Source organism: Lithobates pipiens, unplaced genomic scaffold, assembly GCF_037356315.1.
Source record: "Lithobates pipiens isolate NorthernLeopardFrog02 unplaced genomic scaffold, aLitPip1_a1.2 Scaffold_30, whole genome shotgun sequence".
In the NCBI taxonomy this organism is placed as follows: Eukaryota; Metazoa; Chordata; class Amphibia; order Anura; family Ranidae; genus Lithobates; species Lithobates pipiens.
The window spans coordinates 174,263,154-174,281,462 of record NW_027507791.1 but is presented as its reverse complement, the minus strand read 5'-3'; the positions used below and the strand labels follow the sequence as shown (position 1 = coordinate 174,281,462).

The following is an 18,309-nucleotide window of genomic DNA, read 5'->3' as shown; positions in this document are numbered from 1 at the left end:
TAGCAAGCTGCATGCTATGGGGGCACTTGTGCATGCTCATTCCCGAGCCATATGATGTGTGTCCATAAATTGATTGTCTCTTACACCCAAGACATGCTGCAGCTATGAATTAATTAATTAATCATCCCGTTAAAGCTGTTATTGAAACAGCCATGGCAGGATAGACGAGGGGTAGGTTGATACTGATAACTTGGGTTAGAAAGCACTTAGAAACATGGGACAAAATACTGCATGTACTGTACTTTGTCCCATAGAACTGTAAAATAAAATTTATAATGGTAGATCTTATTTAATCTTTGAGGATGAATGAGCCTAGTATTTCCTTTATCTTACTATCAATTCATCCAACAACTGGAAACCGTTAAATATACCATAGAGACCCATTACCTACCGTATATCCTTCTGGACCTCTACTACTGGGAAAATTATCATTATATATTGTGGATAAACAGCTAACAGCACATTCTAATCAGTAATCAAAATGGTTCTAGAACATCATATTCATCACTTAAAAGTAAGGGGACTTGACTTCAAAAAAGCTTTTTTTTTTAATAGAAAGAAAATACTTATGTTCATACAAATGGAATACCGATTAGTACAAAATGTAAAAAAATAAATAAATACTAATCAGCCTTTCAAGATTTTAACGGCAGTTTTAATTAGAAACTGTAATATCATCCTAAGAGAGAACAGCAACATCTCCTGATCTCCTGATCATCCTGATAAGAACGATCGGATTTTCAACAGCTTTGTCCGACCGTGTGTATGCAAGACAATGCAATGTATGCAAGACAAGTTTCCGGCAACAAAATCCATCGGATTTTTTCTGATGGATTTTGTGGTAAAGTCCGACCGTGTGTACAAGACATAACAGTTTTGTTATCTTCCAAAACATCAATTCCGTATTAAAATCAAAAGCAAACAGTATATTGCAGCTTACCAATTCTTAGATGTGATTGCTGCATTAGTTCTTTTTTAGGCTTTCTTTCTTTTATTTTCACCTGGTGATCCTGCCATTAAGTCTGTTATTTTTCACCAGAACAAGCTGTAGCAATTAGTGGTTTGAGAAAATTTACCACTGACAGGGGTGCTTACATTGTTCATCATTTATGTAACACCTTTATGCCAAAAGGAACAAAACTGTTTGCTGTAACTGCTTAAAAAGTGTTAGCGGGAATCAATTTGTTAATGTTTTTAAATCTGCTAGTACATCTAACACCCCCTACCTGATTGTTAGATGTTCAGAGGTGTCTCGGTTGCTCCTTCATCCAGAGTGAAGGCACTATAATACAGAAAGTGTATTACTGGCCAAATCACCAGGTGAAAACAGTGGGGAAGCCTGAAAAATGAAAACAAATGAAGCCACCACATCTAACGATTGGTAAGCTGGAATGCATTACATTTTTGATTTGGGGTTTAATAGTTAACTATGTTATTGTACTTTGTGTAAAACCTGGTATACAGTATGTGTTATATAATTAAACCGCTATGGATTTACAATAATCAGACATTGGTCACAGCATCTATGGGGAAAAATGCTCTTATAATTTAACCACTTGAGGACCGCCGTATTGCCAATGTACGTCAGCACAATGGCACAGGCAGGCACAATCACGTACATCTACGTGATTGCCTTCCAGCGGGTGGGGGGTCCGATCGGACCCCCTCCCGCTGGTTACGGCGGTCCGATTCGGTCCAGGAGCGCTCCGTGATGAGGGGATGGCCATTGGTTTTCGGCCACCCCCTCTGGATCGCTCCTGGCCAATGAGAAGCTTCCTCCCCTGTGTATTGTTTACACAGGAAGGAGGAAGTGATGTCATTCTCCTCGGGGCGGTCTTTTTGACCGGACTACGAGGAGAAGACAGAAAGTAAGTGTGCACCAACACTACACTGACATGTAGGTACACACAGGCACACAAACCCCCCCCCGATCCCCCCCCCCGATCGCCCCCCGATCCCCCCCGCCCCCCCTCCCCCCCCAGTCACAGTGTCACTGATTGCATTGATCATTTCTTTACTGATCAATGCATTCAGTGTCAGTTGTGACAGTAAAAACTGTCAGGGCAGTTAGTGTTAGATCCAGGGTAGCCCCCTATCACCCCCCAATAAAGATTTAACCCCCTGATTGCCCCTAGAGTTAACCCTTTCACCCCCTTTTGCCAGTGTCACTAAGCGATCATTTTTCTGATCGCTGCATGTGTCGCTAGGTAGCTAGTTATTTTTTTAGGTTCACCGCCAGGTTTTTATATCGCTAGGTACCCCGATATACTACCCAATAATGTTTTTAACCCCCTGATTGCCGCTAGTTAACCCTTTCACCCCCTTTTGCCAGTGTCACTAAGCGATCGTTTTTCTGATCGCTGCATTAGTGTCGCTACAGTCGCTAGGTAGCTAGTTATTTTTTTAGGTTCACCGCCAGGTTTTTATAGCGCTAGGTACCCCGATATACTACCCAATAATGGTTTTAACCCCCTGATTTCTGCTAGTTAACCCTTTCACCCCCTTTTGCCAGTGTCACTAAGCGATAATTTTTCTGAACGCTGCATCAGTGTCGCTAGTGTCGCTAGGTAGCTAGTTACTTTTTTAGGTTCACCGCCAGGTTTTTATAGCGCTAGGTACCCCGATATACTACCCAATAATGGTTTTAACCCCCTGATTGCTGCTAGTTAACCCTTTCACCCCCTTTCACCAGCGATCACAGTATAAGTGTCACTGGTGACGCTGGTTAGCCAGTTAGCTATTTAGGTTCCCCGTCAGGTTTTTATATAGCGCCAGGGACCCCCATATACTACCTAATAAAAATTTGAACCCCCTGATTGCTCCTAGTTAACCCTTTCACCACTGATCACCGTATAAGTGTTACGGGTGACTCTGGTTAGTTTGTTTTTTATAGCATCAGGGCACCCACCATTTATTACCCAATAAAGGTTTAACCCCCTGATCACCCGGCGGGTGATATCAATTAGGTTTTAGGGTCAGGGTCTGCGTCGCCCCAGGCAGCGCTAGGTTAGTGCCAGTACCGCTAACACCCACACACAAAGCATACACCTCCCGTAGTGGTATAGAATCTGAACAGATCAATATCTGATCTGATCAGATCTATACTAGCGTCCCCAGCAGTTTAGGGTTCCAAAAAAACGCATTGTTAGCGGGATCAGCCCAAATACCTGCTGGCACCTGCGTTTTGCCCCTCTGCCCAGCCCACCCAAGTGCAGTATCGATCGATCACTGTCACTTACAAAACACTAAACACATAACTGCAGCGATCGCAGAGTCAGGCCTGATCCCTGCCATCGCTAACAGGTTTTTTGGTAGCATTTTATATTCAAATCCGGAAGGCAGTGCTTGGTTTTCGGGGTCCCGTACGTGGCTAGGCTCCCAAAAAGTCCCCCACATGTGGTATCCCCGTACTCGGGAGAAGCAGCAGAATTTATTTTGGGGTGTAATTTGACTTCTGCCCATAGCATGTGTGAGCAATATATCATTTAGTGACAACTTTGTGCAAAAAAAAAAAAAGTTTGTAATATTCCCGCAACTTTTGGCAAAATATAAAATATTCCATGGACTCAACATGCCTCTCAGTAAATAGCTTGGGGTGTCTACTTTCCAAAATGGGGTCATTTGGGGGGGTTTTGTGCTATTTTGGCATTTTATGGACTTCGAAACTGTGATAGGTAGTGAGGAGTTAAATCAAAAATTTGCACCCTTAGAAATCCTGAAGGTGGTGATTGGTTTTCGGGGTGCCGTGCGCGACTAGACTCCCAAAAAGTCCCACACATGTGGTATCCCCGTACTCAGGAGAAGCAGCAGAATGTATTTTGGGGTGTCATTTCACATATGCCCATAGCATGTGTGAGCAATATATCATTTAGTGACAACTTGGTGCAAAAAAAAAAAAGTTTGTAATATTCCCGCAACTTGTGGCAAAATATAAAATATTCCATGGACTCAACATGCCTCTCAGTAAATAGCTTGGGGTGTCTACTTTCCAAAATGGGGTCATTTTGGGGGGTTTTGTGCTATTTTGGCATTTTATGGCCTTCGAAACTGTGATAGGTAGTGAGGAGTTAAATCAAAAATTTGCACCCTTAGAAATCCTGAAGGTGGTGATTGGTTTTCGGGGTGCCGTGCGCGACTAGACTCCCAAAAAGTCCCACACATGTGGTATCCCCATACTCGGGAGAAGTAGCGGAATATATTTTGGGGTGCAATTCCACATATAACCATGGCATGTGTGAGCAATATATCATTTAGTGACAACTTTTTGTAAAAAAAAATTTTTTTTTTTTTTTTGTCATTATTCAATCCCTTAGGACAAAAAAAATAAATATTCAATGGGCTCAACATACCCATCAGCAATTTCCTTGGGGTGTCTACTTTCCAAAATGGGGTCATTTGGGGGGGATTTGTACTGCCCTGCCATTTTAGCACCTCAAGAAATGAGATCGGCAGTCATAAATTAAAAGCTGTGTAAATTCCAGAAAATGTACTCTAGTTTGTAGACGCTATAACTTTTGCGCAAACCAAAAAATATACGCTTATTGACATTTTTTTTACTAAAGACATGTGGCTGAATAAATTTTGCCCTCAATGTATGACTAAAATTTAGTTTATTCGATTTTTCTTATAACAAAAAGAAGAAAATATCTTTTTTTTTCAAAATTTTCGCTCTTTTTCCATTTATATATCGCAAAAAAAAAAAATCGCAGAGGCAATCAAATACCATCAAAAGAAAGCTCTATTTGTGGGAAGAAAAGGACGCAAATTTCGTTTGGGTGCAATATTGCATGACCGCGCAATTACCAGTTAAAGCAGCGCAGTGCGAAATTGCAAAAAGACCTCTGGTCCTTAAGGTATTTATTGGTCCGGAGCTGAAGTGGTTAACCTATATTTAATAACAGGGATATCTAAATCTCTTTTCCATAATTCATTGTTCTTGAGTGACTTTTTGTAAGGGTAGCAATGATACTATATTCAGCGATTTCACGCAAAAACATATCTGTGACCAACTTTGTATTGCTTGGTTTAACAAACCAAGAAGGATATAATGAAGTTCTGTTCTTAGTGTTCCTCTTGCTGTACATAATAACTTTATCAGTGAATGCCTTTGTTATGATGATCATCATTTTAGATACAAATCTGCATACCCCCATGTATCTCTTCTTGGGAAACTTAGCATTTCTGGACATATTTTATTCCTCAGTAGTTGTACCCAAGATGCTGGTTGACTTTTTATCTTATAACAGAAGCATATCATTTAGTGGGTGCATGTTACAAATCCATTTCTTCCATTTTTTGGGCAGTACAGAAGTAGTACTTTTCTCAGTTATGTCTTATGATAGATATGTAGCTATTGGGCATCCTTTGAGATACTCAATGATCATGAGTCCAAAGCTCTGTGCACTTTTAGTACTCAATTCCTGGATTATTGGCTTTTTTCATGCCTTATTGCATATGGTGATGACTGCAAAAGTTCGATTTTGTGAAAATAATCTTGTGGAACACTTCTTCTGTGACATCAAACCAGTGCTTAAACTGGCTTGCGAAGATATTTCTCTTAATCTGAAGCTTCTTGCAAGGGTGACCGGGACGTTGGTCACAAGCACTTTTCTGCTAACTTTTCTCTCTTACATTTTCATCGGCAAAGTTCTTATTAATATGCGGACAACAAATGGAAGAAAAAAAGCACTCTCAACTTGCAGTGGTCACCTGCTTGTAGTTTTCTTTCAGTATGGTACAGCCATTTTTACTTATATAAGGCCATATACAGACACATCTTTAGATCAAGATAGGGCAGTTGCGGTTCTATTTACTGCCATTACCCCCACTTTAAATCCTATTATATATTCTGTAAGAAACAAAGACATTAACACAGCAATTGCAAAAATGCTCAACATAGCTCCAATTAAATGTAAAAGAAAAAACACTGCACACACAGCTATTATGTAGATATTAATAGTCGCTGTGTACAAAATCTTATTGCTTTCATTTATTTTGGTTTACTTTAGACATTAAAATTGTTTAACTATTAATTCTGTAGTGGAATAAAGCACATAACAAAAATTAGAAACTGCAACACTATATAAACATTTTGTTCAAACCACAAATCTAAAAATAGTGCAAAAAAAAAAAAATCCATAAGGTGAACAATAATATTCAATCGATGTAATAGCATGGTGTTAGGACACTACAAATACTTGCTTGTATTACAATCAATGCTAGCTGAGGAGGATCAGAGCTATTTATTAACCTCTTCCCATCCTGCGTATAGTCAAATGATGGCCGCAAGGTGTCTCTCTTATCCTGGGCGGCTGTCATATGACGTCCTTGGCTTCCCGGACACTAGGTGGCACGCATGCCCAACACGTCACTCAGGAGCTGGTGCACTTGCCTGGTGGCCGCGATGTCCACCAAGCACCTGCGATTGACGGTCACAGAGCAGGGACATGGATCTGTGTGTGTAAACACACAGATCTACGTCCTGTCAAGGGAGAGGAGACCGATCATGTGATCCCAGTACAGAGGAACACCGATTGGTCAGCACCCCCAGTCAGTCCCCTCCCCCCACAGTTAGAATCACTTCCAAGGTAACACATTTAATCCCTTGATCGCCCCCTTGTGTTAACCCCTTCTCTGTCAGTGACATTTATATAGCAATCAGTGCATTTTTATAGCACTATTCCCTGTATACATGTGAATGGTCCCAAAATAGTGTTAAAACTGTCCGATCTGTCTGTCACAATATCGCAGATATTCAGTCCTGACAAAAATCGCAAATCGCCACCATTACTAGTAAAGATAAAAAAAAATAAAAAATGCCATAAATCTATCCCCTATTTTGTAGGTGCTATAACTGTTGTGTCAACCAATCAATATACGCTTATTGCAATTTTTTAACCAAAAATATGTAAAAGAATACATATCGGCCTAAACTGAGGATTTATTTTTCTTTTTTTTAAATTGAGATATTTATTATAGCAAAAATATAAAAATATTGGAGAGTATTATATAGATTGATGCAAGACTTTTGGTTCTAATAAATCATGTTTTTATAATAGAGGAGCACAAGGATGTCTAAGGACTTTTTCATTTCTTGGCAATTATTGGAAAGTAAAGACAAGAATTAAATAATTTCAGAACATAACATCTTTTCTGAAAGCGGAGGACTTTGTATTGGGTGCTGGATGGAATGTGGTCCCTATAAAGGGGAAAATGAGAATACATTTTAGTACTCAGGAGTCCATGCAGGGTGAGGAGTTTCAGGGTAGTCCAGCCAGAGAGGAACAAACAGACCTACAGTCCTTTCTCGGTTGGTAAGTCTTCATTTTGGACCCAGACTCCAGTGCTTAGAAAAAACATTGAGTGGGAAAGAGCCTCTATTAATAGGGTTAACCTACCTACAGGGAAGGTCTAAAAAAAGAACAAGAAGAAATCAATACCTGTCTGTGAGGTGGTGTGGACTATCTGGAGACACAATTTACTGGACTCCTGCAGCCCTTGCAGCACCTGGAAGCAGAGAGGAATCTTAAACCCTGGTATGAGACTGGTATATTGGTGGTGAGCCAATGTATTATTTTCATTATACCAGAATTATGGACTGATTTGCAATTGTATTACTTTTATTATTTATTTACTTGTGTTTGAGTAGTCAATAAAGACTGTTAGCTTTTACAAAACAGCTGGCTGGTAATCCCGGGCTCCCGATATTACACCTTGCAGAAAAAAAAAAAGATAGTTACAATTTTGTATTTTGCATAATATTTGCACAAATGTTTATCAAATTTTCAAGAAAAATTACACTAAAATGAATGCTAGTACAAACACAATGTAATATTCATTTTTGGTAATATATATAATAAGAGATAGATAGCAAATATGTCAACGTTTTTAAAGTTGCGTGCTCCTGTCATAGCGCAAAAAGTGACGGTACCCAAAATTCTCCATATGCAAAACTTTAAAAGTCTTTACAGGTTATCAGTTTAGAGTTAAAGGTATATTATGACCATAAAAACATCAATGTCAACAGATAGAATCAAAGAAAAATAAATAATTTATACTATAGCTTTTAAATAATGCTTTTATCAAAGCACATTGTGGAACTCACTGTGGAAACAAGTCTTATTAAATATAAAAAGACAAAATTAAGGATTATTTGAAGGTGAGAAATTGCCATTCCCCACTGTGAACAGTGCTGGGGATTATTTTTTCTGGGCCCTACTACAGGTAAAAACAACAAAAAATGCTCATGTATTTGGTAACCCCTTTGCAAGTCAGGAGTAGGAGAATTTTTTTATTTTTTATGGTGGTAGTTCATGGTAAACATGCCAAAGTTGCAAAACTGGGCTTAGATTGGAAGGTTTGCTTTATCTTCATCATTAAGGAATTACATACTAAACACTTGTAAACATACTGTCAAAAGAATTTGTGAAGCACCACACCCCCTATATGTTGAATTCAGATGTAGATACTAAAAATAGCATAATGGGACTTTCAAGATGCTTCTATTGACCCAAGACCCCAAGGAGTAAAATGTTACAATATTTATTTGTACAGTTCATAAAAATACATTACATTACTACATCCTTGTTTCATAGAAATATCAAATAATCCACCTCCTCGGGAAGATTTCCCCATCAGTATCCCCCTCACTCTGTACAATATATATATATATATATATATATATATATATATATATATATATATATATATATATATATATATATATATATATAACATTATATATATATATATATATATATATATATATATATATATATTACATTATATATATATATATATATATATATATATATATATATATATATATATATATATATATATATATATATATATATATAGTTATTCCATGGGTTCAGTTAAACATTCACAGAAGTCTCCATCCCTAACAGATTTCACAATGAAGCTTCATCAGGAGAACAAAGAGAGGAAGGTTTATCAATATGTTGGTCATTAGTTCACACAACCACCTGTATACAATACTTAGGATATGCTTCCCATCCAACGCATGTTAACATGCATCGCATAGTAGCCCATTATGTGTCACTTACCTGACACAGGAGCCAGCGATATTACCGCTGTCCCCTCTTTCATGAAGCGCCCATCTTCCTTACGGGTATCGCGGCTCCGGTGCTGTGATTCGTTGGAGTCGTGATGACGTCACTCCCATGCATGCGTGCGGGAGCCGCCACTAACAGCATGATTGCTTCTAGCAACGGCATGCTCAGTGCGCCAGCGCACAACTGTCTACGGCATGCAGGCACCAATAAGGCAGCAATCAGGCCTGGGTGTGACAAGCACAATTTTCCACAAAATGTGGTTCATCACAGTTCAATCATGGTTTAGCAGGGGGGGGGGGGGGGGGCAAATGCTTTTTCCCATATGGCCAGGCAGGTTCGGACAGCTTTTTTCCCTTAATAAATTAATATATCATTTAAAAACTGCATTTTTTATTTACCCTGGTTATCTTTTTGTAATATTAAAATGTGTTTGATGATATGAATCCTTTAAGTGTGACAAATATACAAAAAAAAAAAATCAGGAAGGGCAAATATTTTTTCACAGCCCTGTACGTGAGAGAGGGGAGAAGGAGAAAAGAGGCCTCCGGAAAAAAATGGGTGGATGCTGCGGTTGGCTTGCATATAAATTCTACATTGTTGTTTATCTTTGTGATCAAGTAGTAATATTTTTTTTGCAGGAGCAGATTTGTATGACAACCCTTTTTCTTTGAAAAGTGCTGTGATTGCATTTTTTCTGCAGTGATCAGCGCTGCAAAATAAATATATTATGCAGGATCACTATCCTTGGGTCCTTGGATTCTTGAGTAAATAGGAATACCTTAAAAACCTTATATTACCCCTCATAGGTTGTGAACCAAAAAGAAAGAAATATACAATTCTAAATCAAAGTGTGCCAAAAATTCAGAAAAGGGAAACATGTAAAGTAAAATCCAACAGTACTAATAATAAATGTGATAACATAAAGTCCATTAAGAGTCCAACTGAAGAAACACCCCGTGTGAAAGGAATCTGTTCAATCCCCCAGACCCCATCAATAATCGGAGGTGGGATTTTCCCAGGGACCACAGAGGCCTGAAAAGGCCTATAGAACCAAGAGGGGAGTCAGAGGGGGGAGGCGGATACAATCAGCTAAAACGAAAAAGGCCCTAGGGGAGGGCATTTTTAATCTCAGCACACAGGCACTTTCTGACCCCGAAAAACGGCTTTTGGATAAGGGTCTGAAATTTGCTCCACCAAGATGTCTGAGCAAATTTCAGACCTACATGGACATACACAAGTTCGTACGCAGATTAAACATCAAGCGGTACATGTTGGGTAATCCCATCCAGGAGAACAATAGGTCGAGACCGGTTTTTCAACATTCCGGCCTTGCCAATGCATCCCTTTTCAATCCCCCCGGGGACACTGGCTCCTAGTATCAAGGTCTTTAGGGATCTAGTACTTAAGGATTTGGATGAGATGAAGGTAAAAAAATGCAAACTTCGGGGCGACCTGCAGAAGGTTTTGGATTCCCTCTGCAACAATAAGTCCCTTGTCATCAGACCTGCAGACAAAGGGGGTGGTATTGCTATCCTGGACAGGAGCGACTATCTCAAAGAGTTGCATCGAATTACTGATGATAGGGAGACCTATTCCCTGCTCAGCAGGGACCCAGTGGTCAAATACAAAAAGGGATTAACAGGGATAGTAGATGAGGGCTTCCGTAGAGGGATCCTCACGGATAAGGAAAAATCTTTCCTTATACCTATGGCCCCTAGAACCCCAGTTATCTATTATCTCCCGAAGCTACATAAGAGCACTACCTGCCCCCCTGGGCGCCCTATTGTCAGTGGTATAGATTCAGTGACGTCCAGGGTGGGCAGGTATATAGATTTTTTTCTTCAGCCACTTGTGAAGAAAATCCCATCATACGTGAGGGATACCAAGCAAATCCTCAATATGTTAAATACCATTAAACCAACCCCAGGCTTATGGCTCGTGACAGCTGACGTCACATCACTCTACACCATCATCCCCCACGAATTGGGTTTTGAAGCCGCCAGGGTTTATTTGGAGCGAGACTCTGGTCTAACACAGATCCAGATTGATTTTATTTTGGCCCTTTTAGATTTTGCAGCCAAGCACAATTATTTCTGGTTCGATAACCAGTTTTATCGTCAAGACAAAGGGGTTGCCATGGGAGCTAAATATGCCCCTAGCTTGGCTAACCTATTCATGGCCAAATGGGAGGAGGATGTCATCGACTCTCCCAGACGATCGGAGATAGTGCTGTGGGCACGATACATTGATGACGTCCTCCTCCTCTGGGATGGTGATGAACGGGAGCTCCATGCCTTTATGGAAGGGTTAAATAACAACACGAGAGGCATCAAATTTAGCTATGAAGCCAGCAAGGAAGGGGTGAACTTTTTAGATCTAAACATCAAGGTTAATGGTGATAGTTTTATTACCTCCACCTTCTTCAAATCCACATATAGGAATTCCTATATTCCTATGGGCAGCTGTCACCTGGACTCTTGGTTAAGGTCGGTCCCTTTGGGACAATATCTACGCCTAAGGAGAAACTGTTCTGATACCATCGAGTTTGATGAGCAAGCTAAATTACTATCTCAGCGTTTTTTGGAAAAAGGGTATGCGGCAGATCTGTTATCCGAGGCTTATACAAAAGCACGAAATAGAGACAGATCTAGCCTGCTGGCTGACAGAGAGAGTAAGGATGATGCGAATCAGTTTTTATTACCCTTCGTTACCACCTTCTCGATGCAACATCAGAAGGTTAAACAGCTTATCCGTAGACACTGGCATATTTTGACCACCGACCAAACTCTAGGAACCATCCTACCGGAAGTCCCTAGAGTGATTTTCAAAGGAGTCTCTACATTAGGCAGTATGATTGCCCCTAGTGTGCAGAACCCCCCTGCGAAAGACAGATGCTTTTTTCAGAACCTTAAAGGGTTTTATAGATGCAGGAATTGTCAAGTGTGTTCCTACAATAGGAATAAAAATTCTAAAATCCTTGAATTTGTCTCCACTAGTACCCAGAGGAGATATATAGTGGAGCCGTTCATCACATGCTCTTCAGAAGCAGTGGTTTATCTCATCCAATGTCCTTGTGGGCTTCAGTACGTGGGGAGAACCAAGAGGGCCCTCAAGGTCAGATTGAATGAGCATATCGCCAACATTAAACGGGGTTTTGACAAACATCCCCTTTCTAGACATTATGACGAAAAACATGGAAGGGATCCGTCCAATACTCTGTACATGGGGATTGATAAGTACAAACCCCATTGGAGGGGGGGAGCTTTGGTCAGAGAGATCTCACGGTTGGAGATGTCTTGGATCCATAGACTAAAAACTTACACCCCTTATGGTATGAACACAGACACAGACGTTAATGCATTTATTAATAATGCTTAATGGGATGTTCCTGCCAGTGTTTTTGGCTTATACGTAAAGGGTTCATGACTTTCCAATCAGGCATTGTGGGGTCTGGATACCTGTGGATTTCTCTACTCTAATGTAGCGTTTGATGGTCTTTTTTGTAGCTCTGATTCTTTTCATTATAAAAGAGAAATACCTTTTTTCTCATAATGCACTGAGATTTTTTAGCCCCTATTAATACTCTGAGTTTGGGTTGTCCAGGTTGTTTGACGGGAATTAGGGTATGCATAATATAGCTGTGTATGCCCCCCTCACTTATAGCTGTGGGTGAACTTCGCAGTCTAGTTAATACTGCTATTATAATATCAGGAAGTGCTTAATCACATAATGAGTTAGGCATTTATTACAAAGTGCCTTTTATGGTTTATCCATTTTGATTATCAACTGTTATTTACTATTTTAATTTGTTTTAATTCTGTGTTTGGACAAGTCCCCTCCTCCCCTTCAATTCTAGTTGAGGTATATTTTTGATTTTATTCTTCCTCTTTCGTGGTTTGGAGGAAGATTTATTTGTTATGGATGTCCGTAGCCACGACAACCCTGTAACGAAAACGAGACAAGGCACTAGATGGAGCGCACATACTTCCTTGTAGGGGGTGACGTGCGCTGCCCATCCGCTCGTTATGTACGGCGTGTTGTCATCCGCTCGTTACGTACGGCGTGTTGTCACGCCGCTTTAAGGGGCGTAGCTTTTCAGTTGTGGACCAGAGAGGGGCGGGTGATTGCATGGATATGCATCACTTCCGCCGCCCTGGCCCCCTGATCTTGTACGCCATTGGACATGTGAGCGTCACTTCCGCCGCCCTGGCCCCCTGACCTTGCACTCCATTGGATACGAGAGTGAGGCTTGGCCCTCCGTTATGGACACGAGATGAGGTGGCCTGTCCGTTATTAATGTCACTACCCTTACACTATTAGGATAATATACTTAGGAGCTTGTTTCTCCGGTGTATTCACCTGATGTTTATCATGTAGTTTAAGGGTAGGACTGATGTTTTTAGGTTGTGATTTAAGACTCGCATGCCACACTTCCGGGATGATCCCGGAAGTGGAATAGGCTCTCACACAACGGAGGAGGTGGCTTGTACCAGCATTTACTATATAATGGAGGCAATATGGCGTGTCACCCATACCCCAGACGACGTGAACTTTTCACGAAACGCGTTGGGTGGCGTGACACGCTTATTTGCCTCATGTGAACTGGTACCAGAAGGGATATCGATTGGAGTCCGCGATCGGCCGACGCTTGCCCAGTTTGATGATATGCCCGATGTTCTTTCATGTTTGTAAGTGCATCTCTTTTTTTACATTTGCGTTTTAATAAATGATTTTACACTATCTGGAGTATTCTTTCCTCCCTATGGTGGACCTTCTTTGATTCTACAATGGTACACATCTGAGTCCTGCTTCAAACAGCGTTTTTCCCCTGCTGGATGGTTCATGACTGGCGTATCCCCTAATCTGTTTCTACGTTAAAGTGTTCCACTCGGATGGCTCAAGTTTGACCTATCTTCAGACCTGTTTTGCGATAAAGTGCTCCTTACTGGGGCATCTGGTAAGGGGCTATTGTTACTTGTCTGGTGGAGGTGCACCTGGTTTTACTTCACGCTGACTGAAAGGTTTAGGATTGAACAGATCCCTTTCACACGGGGTGTTTCTTCAGTTGGACTCTTAATGGACTTTATGTTATCACATTTATTATTAGTACTGTTGGATTTTACTTTACATGTTTCCCTTTTCTGAATTTTTGGCACACTTTGATTTAGAATTGTATATTTCTTTCTTTTTGGTTCACAACCTATGAGGGGTAATATATATGTTTATTTCATTAGTTATAAGCAATGTTTTATGGTTCATTTAGTCATAAGATTTATTTGTTAGAATCATAGACCACAAGGAACACTTTTTTTAAGGTGGAGTGGCTTATATCCTAATAGAAATATTAGGGATTGCGCAGTTCTCTTCTTTTTCTTTCTTTACACGTATATTACACTTTGGGTATATATTAGAATTGCTGCATCACATAATTTCGTTTATTATACACTGTAGCGCAGATTTTCTCTTCCTTTTTTTTCCAATATTTAGCATCTACTTAAAAACTAACACTGATAAAACTAGAAGACTTGTGCTGTCATTTTAACTTTGGATTGCATAGAAAATAAAATATTTTTTGCAAGACGATATTGCAACAGAAACTTTGTTTATATACTGTAAGTAATGCCAAAGTTATTGTCAGTTTAATAGGTCCATAGGTAAAATAAGGGTGCAGGAGTGGGTAATCATAAATACTTAGTAATGGATTGTTGAGGTCAGGCTTACTAGCTTATACAGGCCGTCCCCGGGTTACAAACAAGAATTTGTATGTAAGTTGGAATAGATACATTTTTTAAGGGTAACTCCTGGCAAAAAAATAACGTTTACGTTTTTTAGATAGGATAAGGAAGGTTTAACACCCTGTAACGGTTGTTTTGCTGTCTGTGCTCCTATTCAGAAGATTTACCCTCACTTTCTGCCCCGTGACAATTTGGTTTTGCAAATGTTGGGTTGTTGTGGAAACAAGGATTTGTTTGGTGATAAAGCTTTGATGGAGACTCTCGTAATAATTCTTAGCCCTTGTACACACGGTTGGAAACAAAATCCATCAGATTTTTTCAGACGGATTTTGTCCGAAACTGGTGTTGCATACACAAGGTCGGACAACGTTGTCGTAAAATCTGATCGTTCGGAACGTGATGATGTTCATTCGTTCCAACGGGACTATGTTCAGCCTAGTAGCCAATAGCTTTGCTCTTGTACTTTGATCTGAGCATGGGTGGCACGTTGTCCAATCGGAATTCTCTACAAATGATCGGAAAAAGTCTGACCGGATTTTGTTGTCGGTATTTCCGACGGAAAAAATCCGATAGAGCCCACACACGATCGGATTTTCTGACAATATAATCCGATCGGACCGTTTCCGTCTGAATTCCCGACCGTGTGTACAAGAGCTTATAGGAGTGAATTTCTCTTCCTAGGGGTAGATTTTTTTTCTCACTTCCTGTTGTCTCCCTCCATTTGTAATTCAAATGTTTGTAACTTGGTTCCACTCTTACGCTGACGACACACAACTTTATTTCCGGATCAATGGAAAAAAAGATCACCAACAACAACTTGAAAACTGCCTCAAATCAATAGAGGACTGGATGACCACCAACTCCCTCCAACTCAACGAATCAAAGACTGAGCTTCTTATCTTACACCCAAATCATAATCCCGTAACCAAAACCTCCTGGTCTCCACCAACCGTCTTTGGGCAGACTATCTCCCCAAAGACCAAAGCGAAGAGTCTCGGGGTTATTTTAGACGCACAAATGTCAATGGATGCGCAAATAGGATCTGTAGTCAGTGGATCTCACCATCTGCTGCGCATGCTTCGCAGACTCATCCCTTTTATCCCAAAGAATGACAAAGCAGTGGTAGTTGGAACAATCATTAATTCACGACTGGACTACGCAAACTCGCTTTACATAGGATTACCACAATATCAACTTGCGCGGTTACAACTGATCCAAAACACGGCGGCACGGCTGATAACAGGAAAAAACCCCTGGGAATCCATCTCTCCTTCACTGTTGAGCTTACATTGGCTAACCGTAAAAAATCGTATCACGTTCAAGACCCTCTGCATCACCCACAAATGTGTGCATAGAGAAGCTCCGCAATAACTAATGGAGAAAATAAATCATTACACACCAAACCGCAGTCTTCGATCAGCCAACAAAAACCTCCTCCTCGTGCCCAAAGCCTGGTATAAATCCAAGGGTGATCGGAGATTCGCTGTCCAAGGGCCTCGGCTATGGAATGCTCTACCAATCAACATCCGCCTGGAAGAAAATCACCTGGCTTTTAGGAAAAAACTCAAGACCTTCCTCTTCTAGCAGATGATCAAAGCTCGCCACAGCGCCTAGAGGCGATTCAGTTTGCATGTGTGCGCTATACAAGTATTTCATTCATTCATTCATTCATTCACTTGGGAGTGACTGTAATTTTAAATCTATTGCACCTTAAAGCTCATCCCCAGGCTACATCTCTTCATGCTTCCCACCTTTCCTCTGTCTGACCACAGAAATCTACAAATGCAGATTTTGCCCCACCTTGCTCTTAAGTTGAATAATCATCATTTTTATGCCCAGTGATATCACCGGGCTGAAGGGAGTCGGTTTCAACAATGCTCCCTACCACATAGGCCATGATCTTTTAGTCCACACACCATGTGCGAGTGGGCTCTTGGAAGCCCTGTCGGGCAGTACTATGTGGTTGGGCTCTGCTCAGGCTTGTTCTTGTTGGCAGAACAACAACTTGTAATGTAAAGTTCATAATAGCTGACAATACTGTATGCATTCTACCTATCCATGCAGCAGCTGTACTATTATAGTGTATAGTTCATGTATTCTATGATATGAGAGGAGGTACCCTCTGTATCTAAGTGTGCATTTGTTTGTGTTCTCTTCCTGTTTGTCTCCATGATGCAAAGACATGTTTCTGCATCATGTTTCTGCATCAAGTAAATGTCAGGTCACCTTGAGGCGAGGTGACAGATGCACACCAGGAATGCACCGCAAGGTTGTGGACCCTACGGCTGACTGCTGCAGACGGGAGACAGATCCCACTGGGGTTAGAGCGTAAGATTCCCTGGGGCGCGGAGTCTAAGAGCCAGCAGGTGTTCACCAGCGCCTCTAGTGGTGAGGATGGACTTGGTTGCAACTGGCTCCAGGTCGCGACCCCCAGGGTCCCCCAGCTCACACCCACAGTAGGCAACAGGAGGATAGGGAAAGTGAGGGACAAAGCCAAGGTCGGGGCCACAAGCAGACAGGAATAGTCAGGGACACGCCAAAAGGTCAGGATCACAGGCAAACAGGGATAGTCAAGGACACGCCAAAGTCGGTAACGGAAAACAACAGAAGAGCACACGGCAGGTAACAGGAAGCTAACACACTAAGGTTGATTCAGCAGGGATGGCCTGCAGTGCACAGGTTAATATAGAGCTCCCTGATAGGAGCTAGGGTGGAGCCATGCCAGAGGATGGATTACAAAAGCAGACAGGTGAGGGTTGGCTGGTCTCTAGATGAACACATGGGAACAGGTAAGCAGACAAACTATTGCATAACCATGACAGTAAAGTATTATCTGCATCCAAGAAGTTTGAATACTCAACAAATAGTTCAGTTAGCAACAGTAGGTTAGTGGTGAGGAGAACTTTTCATGTCTCTTCTGCTAAAAAACTCTTTCCCTCAGGGGCATTGCTGGCCACATTCTTGAATGGGCTCTCACTGAAAGAGCTTTACTCAGCAAGATGGCAACAGCCGCACCATAGCTACAAGAGGGGACCCTCAATCACAGCCAACACCCAGAGACACCCCACATCATGCCTAAAAAAGTGACCCCTGATCTGCTCCTCAGAAGCTTATGGATTTCTCACCACCATTAGCATCTCCATCATGGCGGCAGCACCTCCAGCAGCTCACCCACTTAGGGCAACACATCCTTAGAGGATGCCAGTTCAGACTCCTCACAGTGCAGAACTGTCAGCCTAACAACACAATCAGGGAATGGTGATTCTTATACCCCTGACAACACTACCACCAGAAGTCCAACCAAAAAAAAAAAGCAATGAGGACAGTGAAACAGCTGCTCCCTTTACTCCCATTGCATTTGACACACTAGATAGGTTTTCTGCCTCTCCTCGGGCAATTTCCATTACAGATCAAAAACACATGCTGATTTCTCTAATGCCACGTACACACAACCGGTTTTGCCATTGGAATAAATGAAGGTTTTTAAGCTGGAGTTC

The 18,309-nt window shown here is 41.1% G+C and overlaps 1 protein-coding gene across 1 annotated transcript; it reads left to right on the top strand.

The window, feature by feature from the left end:
- Positions 1-4,721: 4,721 nt before the first annotated feature.
- LOC143942271 (olfactory receptor 12D2-like) lies at positions 4,722-7,589 on the top strand. The gene has a single exon (XM_077463513.1). The coding sequence runs from the start codon at positions 4,963-4,965 to the stop codon at positions 5,947-5,949; it is 987 nt and encodes a 328-aa protein (XP_077319639.1). The 5' UTR covers positions 4,722-4,962; the 3' UTR covers positions 5,950-7,589.
- Positions 7,590-18,309: the final 10,720 nt, after the last annotated feature.